Genomic DNA, 20,564 nt, shown 5'->3' on the forward strand with positions numbered 1-20,564 from the left:
CCTGGCAAGATATCGAAAAAGTAAAGCAGATTTTATGCTGGATATCCTAGGAATAAACAGTAGATTTTCCAAAGTCCATCTTAATAATGGTTTATGAACTTTTAGGAACTCGTCCTTCTCTGTACCTTTTCTAATTCCGCTATATCTTTTCCGAGATGCGTATTTGCACACAACATTCGAGATACAGTCGCACCATGGAGCAATACAAATGTATTAGAACCTTTATAGTGCACAGGGTGTGCCTAGCTTTTGGTGTCAGACTTACACCTGATGGAAATGCTGATTGCCACTGGCTGAATATCGGATCCTATATGTACATCATCTCAGCTAATATAATCATGGAGCAACCATTCCCAGGGAAGGAAATGAAGACCAACACAGCGTCAGAATTGAGCAAAGTATGGTACAAACACAGAGGATCCTAGTTTTGGGGAAGTGAATGGTAAAGTTGCTTTTCAAGTAGGGTCTGTATTAATCGTAACAGGAAAGGAAAAGGGGACCGAGAAGGACACTGAAATCGTTAGCTAATATCATAGTTGCGGATTCTCAGTTTTCTCATTGCTGTCTGCTAAAGAACATAAGGGTGAGTGGCACCCCTCCCCCACCGTGTGCTCACACCCCTTCACTTTCCTCGTACCATTTTAACTTCTCTGACATGAGCAGCATGCCCACGTCGGTGGCAGCTCAGCCTTTGATGTCACTTCCTAGGCGCAGGTCCCGGAAGAGACATCAGAGAGAGCGCCAATGCCGACGCAGGCAGCAACCTCGTGTCAGGGAAGTAAAAAAGTTATGGGGGAAGGCAAGGGGTATGCGCAGCAAAGAGATGAGCAGGGGGGGCAGACAGGAGGAGGGGTGCCGCATCCTTAGGAAGACTGTGCCCCGGGTGGACCACACCCTCCTTATTACACCACTGTGTGGCACACTAAACTTGAGGCCATGGCTGGAGGGTCTCTGCACATGTGCAGACGACATGATGACATCACGCTTATTTGTGATGTCATCATGTCAACATCTGTGCATGTGCAGAGGCCCTCCAGACGGGGCTCTGAGTTTCTTAACCCTAAAATGACTATGCCGGTGGGGAGGTGCGGAGAGCAGGAGAGGTGCCTGCTAGGAGGAGAGGCACTGGCACCGGCTGACTTGCCTACATGACATGCCTGTCATGACACATCTGGAATCTCACCGCAGCCTAGCATTTGCAATACACTGCTCTAGTTCATATTTAAGGAAAAAGGACCATATTCTATATATGGTGCCTAAAATATCGATGTCAACTAGAATGGTGCTTAGCGTGATGGTACCAGGTGCACGTACCTTTTATAGAATTGTGCTTAGCACCGTGTGTGACTCATAACTTAGGGCAGGCATCAGCTAAAACCAGGCCTAAATGCATGTGCCTAAGTTGTGCATGGATCGGGCATATTCTATAACAATGCGCATAGCTTTTGGACACGCCCCTGATCTACCTCTGACCGTGCCACCCTTTTAAAATTTGTACGCTGCAACTGTTGCATACTTTTTATAGTCTCAATTAGTGTCAGTTACAAGGTGTTAATTGCCAATTTTGGGCATCAGGCAAATTAATTAAGTTGTGTGCGTACATCGGCCATTTACAGAATTTAAGGGAAACTGCAAAAAATTGACCCAGAGTTCGGCTTCTGAATCATCAATGGCTTACGTTTCTTTCTTTGATCTGTTTACTGAAATACTTCACACAAACTCCCCACCCCCCAATACACATCCACACACACACATATACACCCTTAAGGAGTTAGGTATGATGGGCTATCACTACTCAGTAAAGTGCAGCTGGGAAGGAGGAGAAGGGAAGCATTCTTTCACTGTGTGAATGGCGGTGATAGGGGACAGACTCAATATAAGCAACTACAGGAGAACCTCAGTTATCTGGCACCTATGAGGATCAGTGGATGCCAGATAACTGTAGTTTCTGGTTATTTGAGAGTTAATGTAAAAATAGTTGTCTCCCTCTCTATCATACCCCCACTTCCCACTTGTAAGTCCAGCATCTTTTCCTCTCTTTCTTGGTCACTGGAGCTGGAGGGAAGAGGGGTTATTGGGTCTGGAGCATCACTTTGGATGTTTTCATAGGAGTGCAGGAGACAATTTTTTCCTTTTTTTCTAGTTGGTTGAGAGTGCCGGTCTGTGTTCAGTTCAAGATTTTATTTTTAAACTGTTTGTTGATTTTATAATCACATCTTACAAAAAGTGCAACAAATTATCTGTCAAAAACATTCCTTAAAAGCACTTATGTACTATACATGAAACACAAAATATTCTACCAAATTATTTGGCTAAATACCTGGTACTATATAATCCACCAAGATCGCTGAGATCTGAGAATCGCTGTTTATTAGACACAAAGAAAGGGAATAATGTCCGATATGTTTGGACTAAGAAATCGTGTTTCTCTTGCTGGGCCAGCAATGTGGAATGCTATGTCTGGAACCTTACGGTTTTGTAGAGATTTATTGCAATTTAGAAAGTTGCTCAAAACTAATTTGTTTCTGCAAACTTTCTTATGCTAATATCGTGTTTTCTAGGAAGTTATGCCTCTCTGCAAATAATAATGTTCCCTTCTTATTTTAAGCAGGGGTTGTATCTGTTCAAGTGATTTTAACCGTATGTTTTGATATTTTAAGAGTGATGCCATTTGGTAAATGGGTGTAGTAGATTGACGCTATAGCTGCTAAGATATAAGAATGTACCAGTTTTTTATGGTTGTTGTTTTTTTTTTATTGTGGCAGTGGCGTACCAAGGGCAGGGCAGGGAGGGCGGACCGTCCCGGGTGCACGCCCTAGGGGGGGTGCACAGCCGGCCGGGTCCGGAACCTCCTGGGACGTGCACTTCAGCACAGCTGCCAGTCCACCCCCGCGGCCATGAAAAAGGCTAAGAAGCCGGCGGTAGAGGCGAAAGCATCCTTTAAGGAACACCCTCCCGATCTGACTCTATCCCGCCCCCTTCGTGACACCACCAGACAGCATTCTCAGCCATTGGTCGACCTTGTCTGGGAACTGCGACCCAGGCAAGGTCAACCAATGGCTGAGAACGCTGTCCGGTGGCATCACGAAGGGGGCGGGATAGAGTCAGATCGGGAGGGTGTTCCTTAAAGGACACTTTCGCCACTCCCACAGGCTTCTTAGCCTTTTTTGAACCGTAGCAGTGGCATACCAAGGGCGGGGGGGGAGTTAAAAAATTGATGGGCCCCGGGTGTCACATACCTGTATTGTGGTATGTGATTTCATTGTAATGTTGTAAATTGGAATTATGTATGTGTACTTTGTGAGCCGCCTTGGACAAAGGAGGATTAGAAATATTTTAAATAAATAATAATTGAATGGCAGTTAGCTGAGATTCTACTATACTTCATTATGGAAAGAGTGGTGAATTCATGGAACAACCAGTGGAGGTGGTAAAGCTGAAAACAAGCTAAATTTAAGAAAGCACGAGACAAGAACATAAGAACATAAGAAACGCCTTCACCGGATCAGACCGAGGTCCATCTAGTCCGGTGCTCCGCACACGCGGCGGACCATTTAGGTACTCCTTTTTGGAGACCCGACTTTACCATATACCTCAATATGATATGCAAGAAGGTGTGCATCCAATTTGCGCTTGAATCCCAGTACAGTAGTCTCCGCCACAACCTCCTCCGGGATATAGGATATAGGATCTCTTAGGGAAAGGAAAAGGTAGTAGATGAAATGGATGGGCAGACTGGATAGGTGTAATAACCCCCTTCACTCATATTCAGCTGGTGGCGGTCAACATTTATTTAAAACGCTGATCGTCACCACCACATATTATCCCCTGATATTCGGTGCTGCCAAGCACCAACACTAAGTATCAGGAGATTTTCTGGGCTGGCTGACTTCCCAGAGTTTATGTGGGCCCAGCTGATATTAGCTGGGACTGCATAAGAGTTATGCAGCCATGGCTTAATATCGTTCCGGGCCCAGGTAACTTTTTTTTTTTATTTAAAATAAAAATCCCAGCTCTCTTCCCTCCCACCCCCACAACCATTCCCCCCTTGTCCTTTCCCCAGCCCGTGACAATCCCTCCTGGAAGGACCTTAAAACCCCCAATGTCTAGGCCCCCCCATGACCTTTGTCCTTGGTGGTTCAGTGGGGGTTGTGTGGGCAGCAGCGCAGCCCCCTCACACCTACCTCTTGGCTGCTGTGACTTGGTGCATTGCTGACCCCTACATAACTGGAAGCTCCTCCCCAGTGCCACCCCCCTGTCCTGCCTACTTTTAGTTGGGTTGTCTGAGGGGATATTCAGCGGCATTCTGGCGGAAAGCGTTTTAAATGGGAAAGAGAGGCTCCTGCCCTCTAAAATCACTTTGAATATTAACCCCATGGTCTTTATCTGCTGTCAGCTGTTTCTATTTTTGGAAGGGGAATAACACATGATACATCTCTGCTATCCATCCCCATATCAGAGGGTGCCTTGAAGGTTAATCTAGGCCTGGTTCTAGGTGATACTTTGAAACCATAAGATCTCTTCTACAGTGTCACAATAACGTGAAATATAGAGCTCACAGTACTGCTGTATATGTTTTATCATGTGTAACATGTTCTAGCATGGTTCTAGATTTTCTGACACAAAAATGCAAGAGAACTCTTCTCTTCCATGTCATTATTTTCAAGTACCGGTACATTTTTCTGGGCAGATATGATTTATTTTGTTCTATTTTATACATATATCTCTATCTATCTATCTATTAGCTTCTGTATAAATAAAATTCATTTTTTCAAGACTATTCTCTCTGACTATTCTTCATATAGCAAGAGGAAAGGAGAGAAAATCAGTGTTTCCTTGCTAGAATAATCCTATCTCTGATGGTTTCTTAATTCTGCATTTAAAGCTATATTTTAAACAGTTTGGGTTTTTTTTTTTTCTTTGCAGTCTGATGGCACCATTCTGGCTATAGCACTCCTGATCCTGTTTATTCTGCTGGCTCTGGCCCTCCTCTGGTGGTTCTGGCCTCTTTGCTGTACTGTGGTAAGTTTTCGTCTTATTCTTCCTTCATGCTATTGGCAGCTTTAGTAAATAGGGAGCTTCAAGTTTCATGTTCAAGTTTATTAGTTACTTGTTATACTGCCCCCTGGGTACCTCCTGAATGGTTAACAATCATTGTTCAATATACTACAACGGATAGTAAAGAAAAGAGAAAGGAACCCTGTCATTCATAAGAAAGTATAGGAGAGATAATGACTAAAATTACTTAAGCAATCCAGGTGTCATGGGAAATTGGCTTATAGACAGTATAAATATTATATTCCGAAAGCATCCTTAAAAAGGAATGTCTTTAGTTCAGATTTAAGAAAAACAAAGGGGGAGACTTGTGGTGCTCAATCTTTTTATTCACTCAAAACCCGACATGTACGTGTTTCAGCTGTGAGGCCTGCCTCAGGGGCCTGCCCTGTCCATGAGGCCTTCCTCAGGGGTGATTCAAAACATAAAAACCATATATATAAATACAAAGTTAAAAGAATATATAATAAAACGTATAGTAAACCATGAGACATCATTTGTATAAAACCAAAAAACATGATACTATCATATTAAATATATACCAATCCAAACTTTAAAACTTCCATATATAAAAAATATAAAATCAATATAGTCAAAACACATATCTTGCATCTTGAGAAGGATTCTCATCTTGAGCATTTGGACAATTTACAGCGATAATCAAACATTGTACAAAACGTTCAGGGCACAATTTGATTGTTTTGGGCTAGACCTATTTTTAAAACAAATAAGGGTCAAAAAGTTACCCAAACTGACTAGATGGCCACTGGAGAGATGAAAATACTCTTCCCCCTGTATCATGCATCTGCATGAAACAGTACATATCTGGTATCCAAACTCAGAATATGTGAAAAATCCAAGATATATCAACAATAAACACTTTCACAAAGATATAGTGGAAGGTAAAAAACACACTACAATATGAGCTAAAAAAGACCCCCACCCCCCAGGGAGGAAAAGCCTCAGACAAAGCCATCCCGCCGCCACAGCAGTGGCCAAGGTGTTCAGGCGGAGAACCTCATCGGCATAAAAACCTCCCGTGGAGACCACCGTGGCTCTATATTGTGTTATAAATAAATAAATGGTGAAGTTAATGGCTAAATGGTCACACTCTTAAGATTATAATGACTCAAAAGGTCACCTAGAGTGACTTAAAACTTATCTTTTGTTTGTAAGCTCGGTCGGAACACCAACGATGGCCAGCATTTCACATAATGCTGCCTCAGGGTGTAACCTCCGATCAGGAGCTTTCAAAAACAAACACGCTGACTCATGTCTCAGTGCACAAAAGATGTACATATCTGGACCATAAGAACAAAAATCTTAGACCATAAGAATTGTCATACTGGAATAGACCGAAGAGCCATCAAGTCCAGTAGTATTCTGTTTACAACAGTAGCCAACCCAGGTCCCAAGTACCTAGCTAGATCCCAAGTAATATAACAGATTTGATGCTGCTTATCCTAGGAATAAACATTGGATTTAAAAATCCATTTCTATTCCACAATACCGTTAAGTTCAATGCGGTATACAAAAAAGAATAATTGTACAGTTAGATGAAATACATTGTGGGAGTGGGAGTGTGTGGCGCAGTGGTTAGAGCTACAGCCTTAGCACCCTGAGGTTGGTTCAAATCCCTCGCTGCTCCTTGTGACCCTGGAAAAGTCACTTAATCTCCTCATTGCCCCAGGTACACTAGATAGAGTTTGAGCCCGCCGGGACAGATAGGGAAATATGATAAAGTACCTGAATGTAAACCACTTAGGATATAAGTGGTATATAAATAATTAAATAAAATAATAAAAATTAATTTCCCAAAAATCTAGTAAACAAATAAGTTTTCAATTGTTTCCTAAAATGTTGATAAGAACTGGAGATCAATATCATAGATTTTAAGATCTTTATCCCATAGTGATGCGCAACATTTAATTAATGGGGGAAAAAATAGAACCCATAAAATTTGCAAAAAATGAATGAATCTGCAAGATAGTTGGGTACTTGACCTGATAACAACTTAAACCAGATGCATCCAAACCTGAATTTCACTCGAGCCTCAACAGGCAGCCAATGTAGTTCACGAAAAAAAGGGAGTAACATGATCAGACCTCTTCAAATTAAAAATCAGACGAACAGCCGCATTTCCCCAAGCCATCTCAATAATGGCCTGTGGACTTTTCTTTTAGGAACTTATCCAAACCTTTTTTATACCCTGTATGATGGGGTAGCCTCTATTACTACTTTGCAAAAAAAATTAATTAGCCTTGGAAATACCGCACATATCCCTTATTAATGTAATTGTTTTGTGTTTTGGGTAGGAAGCTCTTAATCTGGAAACAATTATGTTAAAGTTCACAACATAATACTGGCAATAAAACCCAAGCTCCATAACTCCTGAGGATAACCATATGGGGACAAAATTAGCTCATCAGTTGAGTTCATTGTTGTTCATTACTGATAAAGATTGATTAACAAAAAAAATCTCCTATTTCAAAATGTTCAGCTCTATGAGACAGCAAATTATATGGGCAAGGCAGAAATATGTAAAGGCTAGGAATACAGTGAAGGCACAATCAGGATTAGAAAAGGCTGTTAAGCTTCGCCAAGGTAAACACCACAGAATAGGTTGTCTGAGCCAACACTTGTCTCCCTCCCATTTGATTCCGTGAGACCACATGATTTCACCAAGGAATCTGCTGAATGCAACATAGGAAAACAAAGACTGAGTTCTGTTTGTCCTATTGGTCCCTGAGAAAATAGTGGTCTCTGGAGGCTATGAGAATTTAAAGAGAGAGTGAGCTGCGCATGAACTTTGGAAATTCCAAAACTCCCTTTGGAAACCTGCTGTTCCCTTAAGCAGGTTCTTGGACATACAATCTAAATTTTCTAGCAAAGGCCGCTGCAGTAGAAGCTTTGACGCTCATAGAATTCCTATGAGTATTGGAGCTTTTACCACAGTGACCCATGATTAAAAAAACCCTAACCAGCTTGATAAAAGGGGGCCTATATGTCTTCTATCCATTTACATCTCCCCCCTCCCACCACACATATATTAATTACAATTAATTCTGAATTACATTTTGCCTTGAGACAGATGTTTTGCTCATTCTTTTTTTTTTTTCTCTCATAAACTTATTATACCCTATGCAAGAAAGTGCAGAAATCTCATTTGCCCCAAATCATCTGATCAAAAGTTGTTGTTTTTTTAAACAAGGAAGCACTTCTTCAAACTGAATGTAAAAAATAGATTTTTGTTTATGGTTGAAATGATCTATTGTGCTTTCATGCATATCTTTGCTCTTTATTATTAATAAATGAGCATCGCAAGAGCTGCTTCAGCTTATATTACTGTGAAAGAGGGTTTACAAGCCGGCAGTGTGAAAGTGCTGAAAACAGGGCATTTATGATAACTGAAATGTATCTCCTTATTTTATTTATCTCCTGCAAACCCAAAAGTTGTCAAAGCAGTGTATGTCCAGGTAATTTTCTGTCTCTGAGTTAACAAAGAGTTAAGTAACTTGCCCAAGATAACAAGGAGCTGTAGAGGGATTTGAAACAGTCTCTCCTGAATCTCAGCCCACTGCTCTAACTATTAAAGTCAAGTTAGCCAAACAGTGGATAGCTTGAAGTAGTACTGTTACTATCTTATAAAAAGACTAAGGGCCTGATATTCAAAGAGTTTAACCAGGCAGGAGAAGCGTCTACCTGGTTATATACCACCGAGGTAGCCATCTGCTAAGGGAAGATTAGGTTCTTACCTTGATAATCTTCTTTTTGGTAACATGGCATACAAGTCCTGACACCCCGCCCTGTCAGTGTAATTATTCACCTGTGTAATATCTAGGACAGTATATCTGACCAGAACTTGAGATCTTCTCATGCCAATCAGGTATTATGAGTACAATACCATATTATCCAGAGGGGCATTCCCCTTGACATAGACTCTGGCCGAAGCGACCAATGTAGGCTGCATTGTGCTTTCTCCATCCAGGCCAGGAACATCTGAAGGGAATCTGCGGAGACCAGCAAGATAATAGAGTGTCCTGATGTGGGCACATATGAGCCTTTGCCCAAGGAACCACTTCGATGGTTGCTGCCAAGGACCCCAATACCTGGAGATAGTGCCATGCCATAGGTGCTGGCATCATCAAGAGGTCTGAAATTTGTCTCAAGATCTTCCATTTGCATGGCACGGGATGGAAAACACAGCCTTCTGCCATATTGAAACAAATTCCCAAATACTCTAGGGATTGTAATGGTACCAAGTGTTTTTTCTGAAAGCTGACAATCCAACCCAGGTTTTGCAACAGGTGGACCTCTTTTGCCACTGACTTGATACAACCTCTGGGCTGAGGCTCTTCCTGAATACTGATGATATCACTGAGAGCCTTAAAAATTACTCAGACGGTCTGCATCTTCCACGGGCAGAGCTGCCCAAGGGCTACTGGGGACCTCTTGAGCACTGAAAGCCCCCAAATCTGGATAAAAACACCAAAAATAACAAAACTTCTCAGAGCAAATCAGAAATACATCTTCCAGCTCACAGGAAAAAATTGAAGAGTGGTAGTACAGCCCACTGAGGAAGGAGGCTGAGCTGAAGAAAAGTGTATGATTCTTTTTGTACAGCTCATGGTGGGGGAGTTAACCCAATCATCAGGATTCATATGCTATATGTTCTGCCCCCATTTATGTGGGCAGTTTCTCAGAATTCTTGTATGCAATTAAGTATATGAGTGTTTATGCTAAGATGTGTAAGCAAAGTGTGCTCTGTGGACTCAGATCCCCAGAAAGCTTTGCTTCTCCAAGGGAGCCATCAACCAGAGAACGTGAGCCTGCCCTTCTTTAGCTTCTGGAAGAAAACAGTATCCATTTTGTAACACCACATGGTTGCATGAAAACCTGAGGCTAACATTGTTCTCTCATCAGGTTTCCTTCCTTTATTTCCGCTAGCCTATTACAGCTTAGGTTCAAAATCTAAGTCTGTAGCACAGTGTTATTCCCACAAGGTGTGTGGACACAATCCCAGCTTCCCTTTGAATAGGATGTGCTGGTAGAGTAAGAAGATTCTGTACACACAGTTGGACTGCCTTGAAATCTTCAAATTTGAGTGTTTATTCTTTTCTTCAAGTTATTAAAGAAAGTTGTTCAAAAAAACTACAGAATCTGGCTGATAACACTAAGGTTACAGAAGTAAGGGTTAACTGAAAGGGACCTCAGAGAAGTGCCAACCTAATTCAGTGAGTTCAGCTGCCATGGCCATGAGGAGGTTTCAGTGAAAATCTATGGTAAGACTGTTCAGTAAGGCTGTTACCAGCACAGTGAAAACCTGGTCACAGCATACCATGTGTACCAGAATATTCATTAAGACTTAATCAGAGAGTGCCACTGGATATTGCCTAGGACTACTGTGGCAGTAACCTGTTAATGCCAGAGCAGTCTGGGAGATGAACTTGAGTTGATCTAGGACATCAGCTGTGTAGGTGCTGTGAGGGCTAGAGCATCCCCAATATTTTTATGATATACTTTATTAAATTTGGAGCTGAAATCTCCATGCTGCATGGCAGCAAAGGAAGGAAGGAAGAAAATGTTTCTGTATCTCACTTACTACTCCTGCCTCCCTATGTTTCTGTTAGCTGGAATATCTGACGATGGGCTAGAAGAGAAACAGAGAGCTATTTTACAGCCTATTGGCTGTCTGTTTCTGACTGTGGACTCCAGGGGAGGAAGGAGCTGCTGAAGCCAAGGAAAGAAGTACTTCCTGTCTGCAGCTGCCAATAGGGAAGTGAATAGCAACAGATAGACAATGAAAGAATACTGAGTACATAACTTTATTGGCATGATGATTTTTCATGTGTTGCCAATGTTTAGAAATTAAGGTTTAAAGGACAGAGAAGCAGAAAAGTGAATTCTGCTTTGAAAGGCTGATGTTGACAGAAAGAAGATTTAAGGGGCAGAGGGGCTGGGTGATGGGGACATGCACTAGGAGTGTAGCTGTGGGGAGAGGAATAGAGAGATCTGGGAAGGGGTGAAGGAGACTGAAAGAGGTTTCTGACAGGGAGAGAGAATTCTGCTGTGAAGGGATAGAAGAGGCAGAACGTTGCTGAATGGGAGTGTGCTGAGGGATAGGGATAGAGGGAACTAGGAAAGGAGGAAGGAAGTTGAAAAAGGTTACTGGCAAGGAAAGGAATAGGAAGGGGTTACTGCCTAGAAGAAAGAATGCTACTGTGAAAGGCTGGGAGAAACAGATAGGATCTGCAAGGGGAAGAAGGGCTAGGAGTGATCAGAACGGCACTGGTAGTGGAGCTGTAGAGAGAGGAATAGAGGGAGCTAGAGAGGGACAAAGGGAATTGAAAGAGGAGAGAATGTTGCTGTAAAGAGCTGGAAGTGTCTGAAGGGAAGAGAGGCTGAATAACTTAAACAGGCTGTGAGAGCGACAGGAACTCAGGAAGAGAGTATGGGCTATGATGGGATAAGGAGCTATGAGAAGCTGACATGGTTTGGTAGAAATTACAAGATGCAGAGGAAAGAGGAGCTGAAAGAGATGGGAAAGTATCTTAGTGGGGATGGGAAAAGAGGGGCTAACAGAAAGGTGAAAGGGAAGAGACATGAAAGTGACAAGGGTGAAAAGTTTCATGGTGGGGTGATACTAGATGAAAGTGAGATGAGAGAGGGGGTGGAGGCTGGATCGCTGAGAGATGGCAGCATAAATTCTACCTCTCCTCCCGATTACTACTTTAATATTACAACCAGCTTATCATCACAATCTGCGTTTATAACCTGCGCTTGAAACTGCGACTTGCTATTATATCAGAATGCGTAGCAACAAACAATATAGAAATGACTTTTCATGTTCCATGAGCAATTCAGGAAAGAGACTGAAACAGGACACTCCTACCCCAATGAAAATGGCACCAGCACATGAAAACCAGGACATATTAGACCTGATTTTGGCGGAACTCTCAACAATCAAATCGATGATACAAGATAGTGTGTCTAATATTAGCGCACTCCAAACGGAAATGGCAAATCTTTCAAATCAAATTCAAACCTGTGCATCTTGTACCTCTCAAATGGAGAATAGTCTGTCTCATGTTGAAGATGAGACAATTGGGAGCTTGGTATGGATTACTTTATCCAGCGGTCATGTGGCTTACGTATCAGAATAAAACCTCTCATTTTGAAGATCCGGATAAGCCTGAAGGAATTCCTGGATCAGTGTATTCTACCAATGGAGTAATGGTCTGGTTCCGATTTAGGTCCTGAGTAGTAACATCATGTACAATTTTCTGCCGGAACCTGTCATTTTTCCTGCTACACCAAAAGAACATATGGTTTGATGGGGGAGTGCTAAAGATAGCAGCTGATTTGGATCGAACAAGATACCTCTGATTAATTAAAAATAATTTAGTGTTTATTGTTTAAGTGTATTCTCGTATGGAAAGTGTGATATACATTTTGACAGTTGGTAATGGAATCTTATGAATCTTGAGTTTTACTAACTGCCCTAGGTTCAACTTTGAAGATTCAGTTATGGACGGTAGAAATGACATGAGGCAGATGCAGTTTTCCCCCGATCTTGATTGGAGAGCATTATAACCATAGCACGGTTTCTTATAACATTTTAGATTCCTTTTTAGTTGCAGAAGCTGATTGAAAAGGCTTGAAGAGGCAGAAGGAATTGTTTTAAAGAGGATTTCATATTAATGAATGAGTCCTGTAAATTTCTAGTCTGGCTGGTGATTGGCTAATGGAATTTGTTTACAAGTTATGGTTACGGATGATTGGGGGAGATTTGAGAAGCCCTGCCCTTTGCATTCTTTGGCCCTCTACATGGGCTTGGTGCAGGTTTGTTATGTTACTGTTGGCCCTCATGCAGAGGAATGTATTTGAACACTCGCTGGACTGACCACGGATGGAAGAGCAGAATACTGAGGCTTCTTGCATGCTGGAACTGTAAGGTGGGCTTCCCACACAATCTTGTAGACTTTGAAAGCAGCAGTCACACTGAGGCCATGTAACGTTGGACATGGAAATCATGAGTTGGAAAGGTGATCGTGAAGTATTGTTTATATTTGTTTTAACCCTCTGCTATGGCTAATACAACAGAACTTATTTAGAAATATCTGCCTCCAACAGATTGGATTTATCTTCTTGTTTGCCTTTGTTCAAGCAAAGGGTGGTGGATACATGGAACGTGCTACCAGAGGATGTGATAAACAGGAGCACGCTACAGGGGTTCAAAGAAGCTTTGGATAGGTACTTGGAAGACAAAGGGATTGAGGGGTACAGATAAGAGTAAAGGTAGATTATAGGGATGGGATTAGAGGTAAATTACAAAATTAATCAGGGACCACTGTTCAGGCACTAGGCCTGATGGGCCGCCGCGGGAGCGGACCGCTGAGCAAGATGGACCTCTGGTCTGACTCAGCGGGGGCAACTTCTTATGTTCTTATTATATATTTAATATGAAAGAGTCTGCATATTACAGCTATTTTACGTTTGTGGGGGGGGTTTTGGAGGGGGTTTTTTTTAGGGGAGAAGAGGATAGTATTTTTTGCACTGACTTTGGTAGGGAATATAAAGTTGAATGGCACCCAGTGTCCCCTCCCTCATGTGCTCCCCTGCCAGGCTCTGAACCCAGCCCCCTTCCCTACCAGGCTCTGTACCCAACCCCTTTCCCTCCCTGCCCTACTAGGCTATGCAGCCAGCCCCCCTCAATCCCTACCAAGCTCTGTACCCAGCCCCCCTCACTCCCTGCCAGATGCTGTATCCAGCCCACACTCCCTGCCAGTATTTTCACCCTGTCCCACCTCCCTGCCAGGCTCTGCACCCTGTCCGCCCTCTGGTGCTCTAGTGGTAAGCCAAGACAGGAGGGATCCCTCTCGTTCACTGTCCCGGCCGATTCTAACAATTTGTTTTATCCCCCTCCCCTCCCCCCGCGTACCTTTTTTTGCCTTTTGGAATCCCTGGTGGTCCAGCAGTATATCGGGCAGGAGCGAGGTTTCCGTTGAGCCCCTCCCTCCCTGGATGGCTGCTTCAGATCTCGCAACCAGTGGCACACACGGCAGGAGCAAGCTTTTTGAGCTCCTGCCCAGTCCTGCGCCGCTCCCTGAATAGCTGCTTCCAGTTCTTGCCATAGTAACTGCTAAGATCTAGACTCAGAGTTCCAGTCCCTGTGTCATCTCTCGCATTTCAGAGAGAGTGCATGGTAAAGATCTGCTTCACCACAACAATTTTTTGTTCTGATGAGAAAAAACCAAATTGGGACCTATATGCATCCTGTCTGGTGTAATCTTTACTAAGTTGTTGACCCTTTTTAACTAAGGTGTGTAAAGTCTTCTTCATGTACAGTAGGCATGCTTATCCCTACTAAGTTAAGATTACAGAGAAAAAACATCCTCCTCTTTAGGGAGAATAAACATTTCATTCTCCTCAGATTGTTCAGTGCTCAGTGGAGTATTGTGTCCATTTCCATAAAATGACCTTGGCTGATTTCCCAGAGGTCAGTTGGTTACACTGATTTTCTGATCTTTCTTTGAATTGATAGATATCAGTTTAACATTTGTCCTGATTGGACCCCGCACAAAACTCTTGTGAAGTTGCGATGTGTCCTTTGGACTGCCTTCATCTCGCACAGCTCCAGCATCCCCTTTCCAAGAAAGCATCAGCCATGCCAAGAATAATTTGCTTTCAGAAATACTTGGCATGGCGTGTTATTTCTCCCATGTGCTGTAATATCTTGTCTGTAACCAGAGAGTCAAGTGATTTGGGTATATAAACATACACACACTTTTATTTTTTTTTTTTAAGACAGAGTAAATGTTTACGTTTATTGAATGAGAACAAATCCTGGATTTTCAGTTCTCCCCTCCATAGAGCTGTATCTTTCCTTGATACTTGTTCTAGGCTGATCCACTCCTGATTTTACCCCATCCCATGGATGAATCTGGAGACCTGCAAATAAAAGTGATGTGTTGGGGGTAACATTAGAACCATCTCCTCTTGAAAACACTGTAAGCATTTAATAGCTCATACTGATATTAGATGAGCCAGGATCAGACAGAAAGCGAAGCTTCCACCTTGGCTTTTTCTTTTTCAGCAGGGGTGGGTGCTGTATTGCACTTTAGCGCTTCTTCCCGGCATCTTTATTCATTTCTGCCACAATCTGTTTTCTGAATTTCATGAGGGTCTGTCATATTGTACATTTTGAAAACAACTGAAGTCAATTTTATTTCAGCAACATTATGGATTTTGTTGATAGCTTTTTATTAAAATGACTGGTCTTCTAGTTTAGTAGTATCGGGTTTTTGAAAATGTTATTGTATATTTATTTTTAACTTTTATTTCTTTATTGAATTTTCACTTCAATTCACAAGAATAATCTTGTTCCATGCAACACAGAGAAAGAAACAGTTTTTACCAATTATATAAAACTTATGCAAATACAAAGTTAGCCCTTCCCTAGACCACACGGCTAGCGTGGGGGTAGCGCGTGATTAAAAGTCACGCGCATTAAAGCTGCTACCGTGGCATCGTAAAAGGAGCCCTAAGTTTAAAAATATTGGATAATAATATTTATTGTTTTAGATTTTGATTTTTACTGTACATGATATTTTTATAGATATATTATGATGTATTGTATTTTTTAAATTTGTAACTTTGTAAACTGCTTAATACATTGCTAAAAGCGGTAAATCAAGAAAATCAATCCAATCCAATCCATCAAGTCATGGCACCAATTGAGCCTTATGGTTTTCATCATGTATGAATCAGAATAATATCCATGAACGCTGTACAGAACTCTATCCATATGTAATGCTGTACCAAGAGCACTGCAGCTTCAAAGAAAGGAACAAATATGGAGGAGGTGCAAACATTGTTCCCAGTCTACCATTTCTTCTCCTTGGTGGTGAAAAAGGGGGCGCCAGAGGGCAAGTCACACAAGGTACAATTCCAGCCATTAGTCCCAGAGAAAACTGGATTCCCTGTAGATCATGATATATTTTTCATAGGACCACACAAAATTATCCAGAAAGATTGATGTGTATAAGCATTTGAGATCACATATTGCATTAGAAGAAGGGGAGGATGGGTTTTGATATACCACCTTTCTGTGGTTACAACCAAAGCGGTTTACATATTAAATACAGATATTGGGTTTTTTGTAAGCTGCCTGAAAGCCTGAAACATGGTATTCTCTTTGAGTAAGTCTTGTGTTGAGTCAGTAAGAAGGCATCATAGTCTATAAACCATGTATATTCAATACTTAATGCAGTTCCACAATCACTGATGAAAGGCTGAATGTTATTGATTTCCGTATTGTCTCTCGGTAGCAGCAGATCTTATTGGAAAGGTCATCGCCCCTACTCTTGATTGCTTTAAATTTACAGATTACAACTTATCTTATAAAACATTTCAAGAGTTTCATTACCACTCTTTCCAAGTTTAACACAAAATTCAATCACCCACCTTTGGCGTACTTTCACAGACCCAGCTTCTTCATCTGCCATGACAAAACGTATGAAGATCTACCTCTTGCTGTGACCCAACAATGAAGACTATAGCAGTCTAACTGCAGGTTCAGAAATGTCGATATATGAGCTTCATAAGAACCAGCACAGTGTTACCACCTCTACTTCTTGAAAAGAAAAACAGAGGCAGTTTCATTACTTTTCAATCAGCCCTCATATTTCTTTAACCCCAAAATATGACCAAAAACAAGTCACTTGACAGTAATAACACTTTTGGAATTATTGGTATATGTGAGATAATGAATCCTGCTCCTACTGTAAGCAGGAAACACTAGCAATGCCAAAAGCAACATGGCATTTATCAGACAGCATATGCAAAGGAAAAGATGTACCTTATCACACAAAACAATGGTGACACTGATCTAATATCACATCTCCTGCGGGTGTGTGCATCTTTTCAATCTTGACACCTTGGTTGCATAGTTGTTAGGATAGTTTTACAAATAATCAACTGTATGGTGTTCAGTAATTAAAGTGTTGGAGAGGAGAACAGGTTTAGGTGCATTTTTATGATGAAGTAGTGCAGATAGTATGTATTTGGAGAGGAGAGGGTATCACCAATGTTAAGTCTACTTTGGACAATTTCCTAAGATATCTGAAAATGTTTGAAGAATACACAGAGAGGCTTTGGGCTGGTCAGGGGTAGGCAATTCCGGTCCTTGAGAGCCGGAACCAGGTCAGGTTTTTAGGGTATCCACAATGAATATGCACGAGGTGGATTTGCATGCACTGCCTCCATGAGATGCAAATCTATCTCATGCATATTTATTGTGGATATCCAGAAAACCTGACCTGGCTCTGGCTCTCGAGGACTGGAATTGCCTACCACTAGGCTGGGTGAAAAGCAGCCTGCTTTCACTACAGTGGTCAAGACAAGTTCCCAGGACTGCGAGGGGCAGAAAGAAAGAATGCACAGAGGAGAGGGGGCTGCCAGTGTGGGGAGAGGTAAGAAGAGGTGCCAGGAGAAAAATGAAGAGAGAGAAAAGAGGCAGAGAATGAGTTCCCATGGAAGGGAGGGAAGGCTAGGTGAGGCAAGGCAAAGGGGAGAGAGAAGGGAGAAGATGGTGCCTGGGGAGAGGAAGGAAGGGACAGGGCAGAGAAGAGAGACAGGAGGAGATGGTGCCCATGGAGAGAAGGTAAGAGAGATGGAGGGGATGGTTTCCATAGAGGAGAAGGAAAGAAAAGAGAAAGGAGGAGACGGAGCCCATAGAAGGGAGGGGAAGATGATTATATAAAAATAAAATCACTAGACTTAATTTTTATTAGGACTGTACAAGCTAAATTTATTTCAGCTCTTTTACTGTGGGTCATGCAATTCATTGTGCAATTAATCGTGCAATTAAAAAATTTAATCGATGTATAGCCCTAAAAATAACACATCTTAAAGGTAGGCCATGTTGATAACTACACCTCTCCAGCTGCTGAAAAGATAAGTTATCTGTTTACTTTAGGAGAGTTGACTACCAGGCTTAAAATAAACAGATGGTTGCCAAAGTGGTCACTGCTTACACATATGCTGCCGAACATATAAAGTTGTACACCAGTGCATTTAACTTTATATGCTGGCTGCCCTGAATGAAAATCTTGCCTTAGAATTAATGCCGAACTCAGTGTTCCCCTAGCCTTGCAGGCAAAGATCTTGCAATTCTGCCTGCCCAAGTGTCCTCATAGGTAGCACTCTTAGCAACCAATGAGGCTATGCAAAACAGCAATTGTGTATATTCAGAAATAGGAGTTTTCTAGATCAGCAAAGTCACAAACTTCATTACTTATAGATCGGCTAGGATGCTGGGTGCCACATCAGTGGTGCCACACTAAATACCTTCTGTACCTGAGTGTAACTTGCCCTGAGCTACAGCTGAAAAAGGCGTGAGCCAAATCCAAATAAATTAATAGGCTGCCGGCAGCATTACCCTTGAAGGCTGCTTTGGGTAGAAAAGACCATGGAATGATAAAATGAGGAGTAAGAGCTACAGTTAAAAAGCAAGGGGGGGTCAGTATATAAAGTGATTTACCCAGAAAGAAATGACTTCTGGATGGTTAAATTGCTTGTTCAGGGCTAATTGGTCATTTTCAGAGCAATTAACCAATTAATGCCAGTGAAAATTATCGGTTAGCACCTCCTCCTCCTCCTCCTAATTATCATTTCTATAGCACTGAAAGGCGTAAGCAACATGTACATTTAACATGCAATAGATAGTCCCTGCAGAGAGAATGATAGAATGGACATGGGTATCTTACAGTGAGTGGGAGATAGGAGTTGAAAGCAGCCTCGAAAAAAAATTGGTCTTTTAGCTTGGATTTGATTACTTCTAGAGACGGAGCTTGACATATTGACTCAAATCTGTTCCAGGCATACAGCACAGCAAGTTAGAAGGGACAGAGTCTGGAGTTGGCAGTTGTTGAGAAGGGTATACATAAGAGGGACTTATCCAATGAACGGAGTTCATGGGGTGAACATAGAGGGAGATAAGTGAGGACAGATATTGACGGGGCTGAAGAATGAAGGCACTTATAAGTCGGTAAGAGGAGTTTGAACTGTATACAGAAATGTATGGGGAGCCAATGAGGTCACTTGAGGGAATGAGTAATGTGAAAATTGTGGCTCTGGTGGAATATAAGTCATGCAGCCGAATTTTGAACGGACTGAAGGGGAGAGAGATGGTTGAGCAGAAGACCTGAGAGAAACAAGTTGCAGTAGTCTAAGTGAGAGGTGGTGTGCTCGGAAAGGAGAGGTTGGATTTTGGTAATATAGAGGAAGCAACAAAACCTAATGCAAAACTAGCTATTTCGGGGGCATTCTGGGGCAGAGTCATCCCTTGGCTGGTTAAGTGCCAGTATTGAGCATAAACGAAAACTAGTTATATGCTCAGGGACACTGCCGCCAGTTGCAAAGCATGGGGAAAGTTCTGGTCTCCAAAGTAGGAGTTCATTACCAGTTAGGGCTTGAGGATTCCCACCAGCTCAGGTATTCTGCATTTGGGGAGGGGCAGGACAGGGGCAAATAATGAGAGGAGGGTGGCAGAGGAGAGAAAAATTCATGCAAACCCAGTTTCAGCTCAGGCCCAACCAAAATTAGCTGTCTGGCTAAGGCACTGCATTATTGAAAATCCTTTTCGCTACAGAAGATTGAATAATAAACATCTTTGACGGTATGGCTCTAAAAGTTTGAATCTTTCTCTCTATTTTTTTCATCTTTGCACACTCCATTTCTTGTGAGTCCTAAATGGCAGATAGAGATTGAGGACCGAGATCTGAAAGTTCTGAAGTGCTATCACATTATATGTACTGAGATGTTGTTGAGCATTGGGAAGCAGAACTTAGCTTTACTTTTGGATCATGTCATATTGATGTTGGAGGATAAAGCTAAATTATTATCCAGATCTTTACTAACTCCTTCATACATACCTCATGCATGAAGTCATGCCATTAGATTCAAATAAACTTACAAGGTTTCTATGGAGACAATGATCAGTCAACTCAACAACTTATGCAATGTTTATTTTGCAATTAAAAATGATTTATTAAATGTTTGTAGGAATTCTTGCTATAATTTTTACTGTAGATAATTAGAACTGTGTTATACATGCTGTACATTTTTAATTATTGTATACTTTTGAATCATTGTTGAATAATAAGCTTAGATACAGGCAGAGAGGCCTGATTAACTGCTAAGTATACATTACCCTTACTGTTTCAACAGTAATCTTAAGGTTGATTAGAAGGGGATCATCCTTGCAAAGGATATTTCACTAATGGGATTCCCCTGGTCTGAAAAGGACCATCGTTGCCAAAATATTAATCCTAATCTGCAAAGGACCGTCCCTTCAAAGGGTACCTCATCATCCTTAAACTCGCTATAGGTACCACTACAAAACATTAAACCTGACTTGAAAAGGACCATTCCCTCTAAGGATATCTCATCATTATCCGTAAACTTGACCTGAAAGGGACCGTCCCTTCAAAGGGTATCTCATCAGT

The 20,564-nt window shown here is 41.8% G+C and overlaps 1 protein-coding gene across 1 annotated transcript in view; it reads left to right on the forward strand.

Annotated features, from left to right (window-relative positions):
- The window catches only part of ANTXR1 (ANTXR cell adhesion molecule 1), a 278,540-nt gene that overhangs the window by 169,458 nt on the left and 88,518 nt on the right, over window positions 1–20,564 (forward strand). The window contains exon 13 of the mRNA XM_033949187.1: window positions 4,927–5,022. Coding sequence (XP_033805078.1) covers window positions 4,927–5,022 — 96 coding nt within the window. The remainder of the gene's footprint in view (window positions 1–4,926; window positions 5,023–20,564) is intronic.

The sequence above is a fragment of the Geotrypetes seraphini genome, chromosome 6 (assembly GCF_902459505.1).
Source record: "Geotrypetes seraphini chromosome 6, aGeoSer1.1, whole genome shotgun sequence".
In the NCBI taxonomy this organism is placed as follows: Eukaryota; Metazoa; Chordata; class Amphibia; order Gymnophiona; family Dermophiidae; genus Geotrypetes; species Geotrypetes seraphini.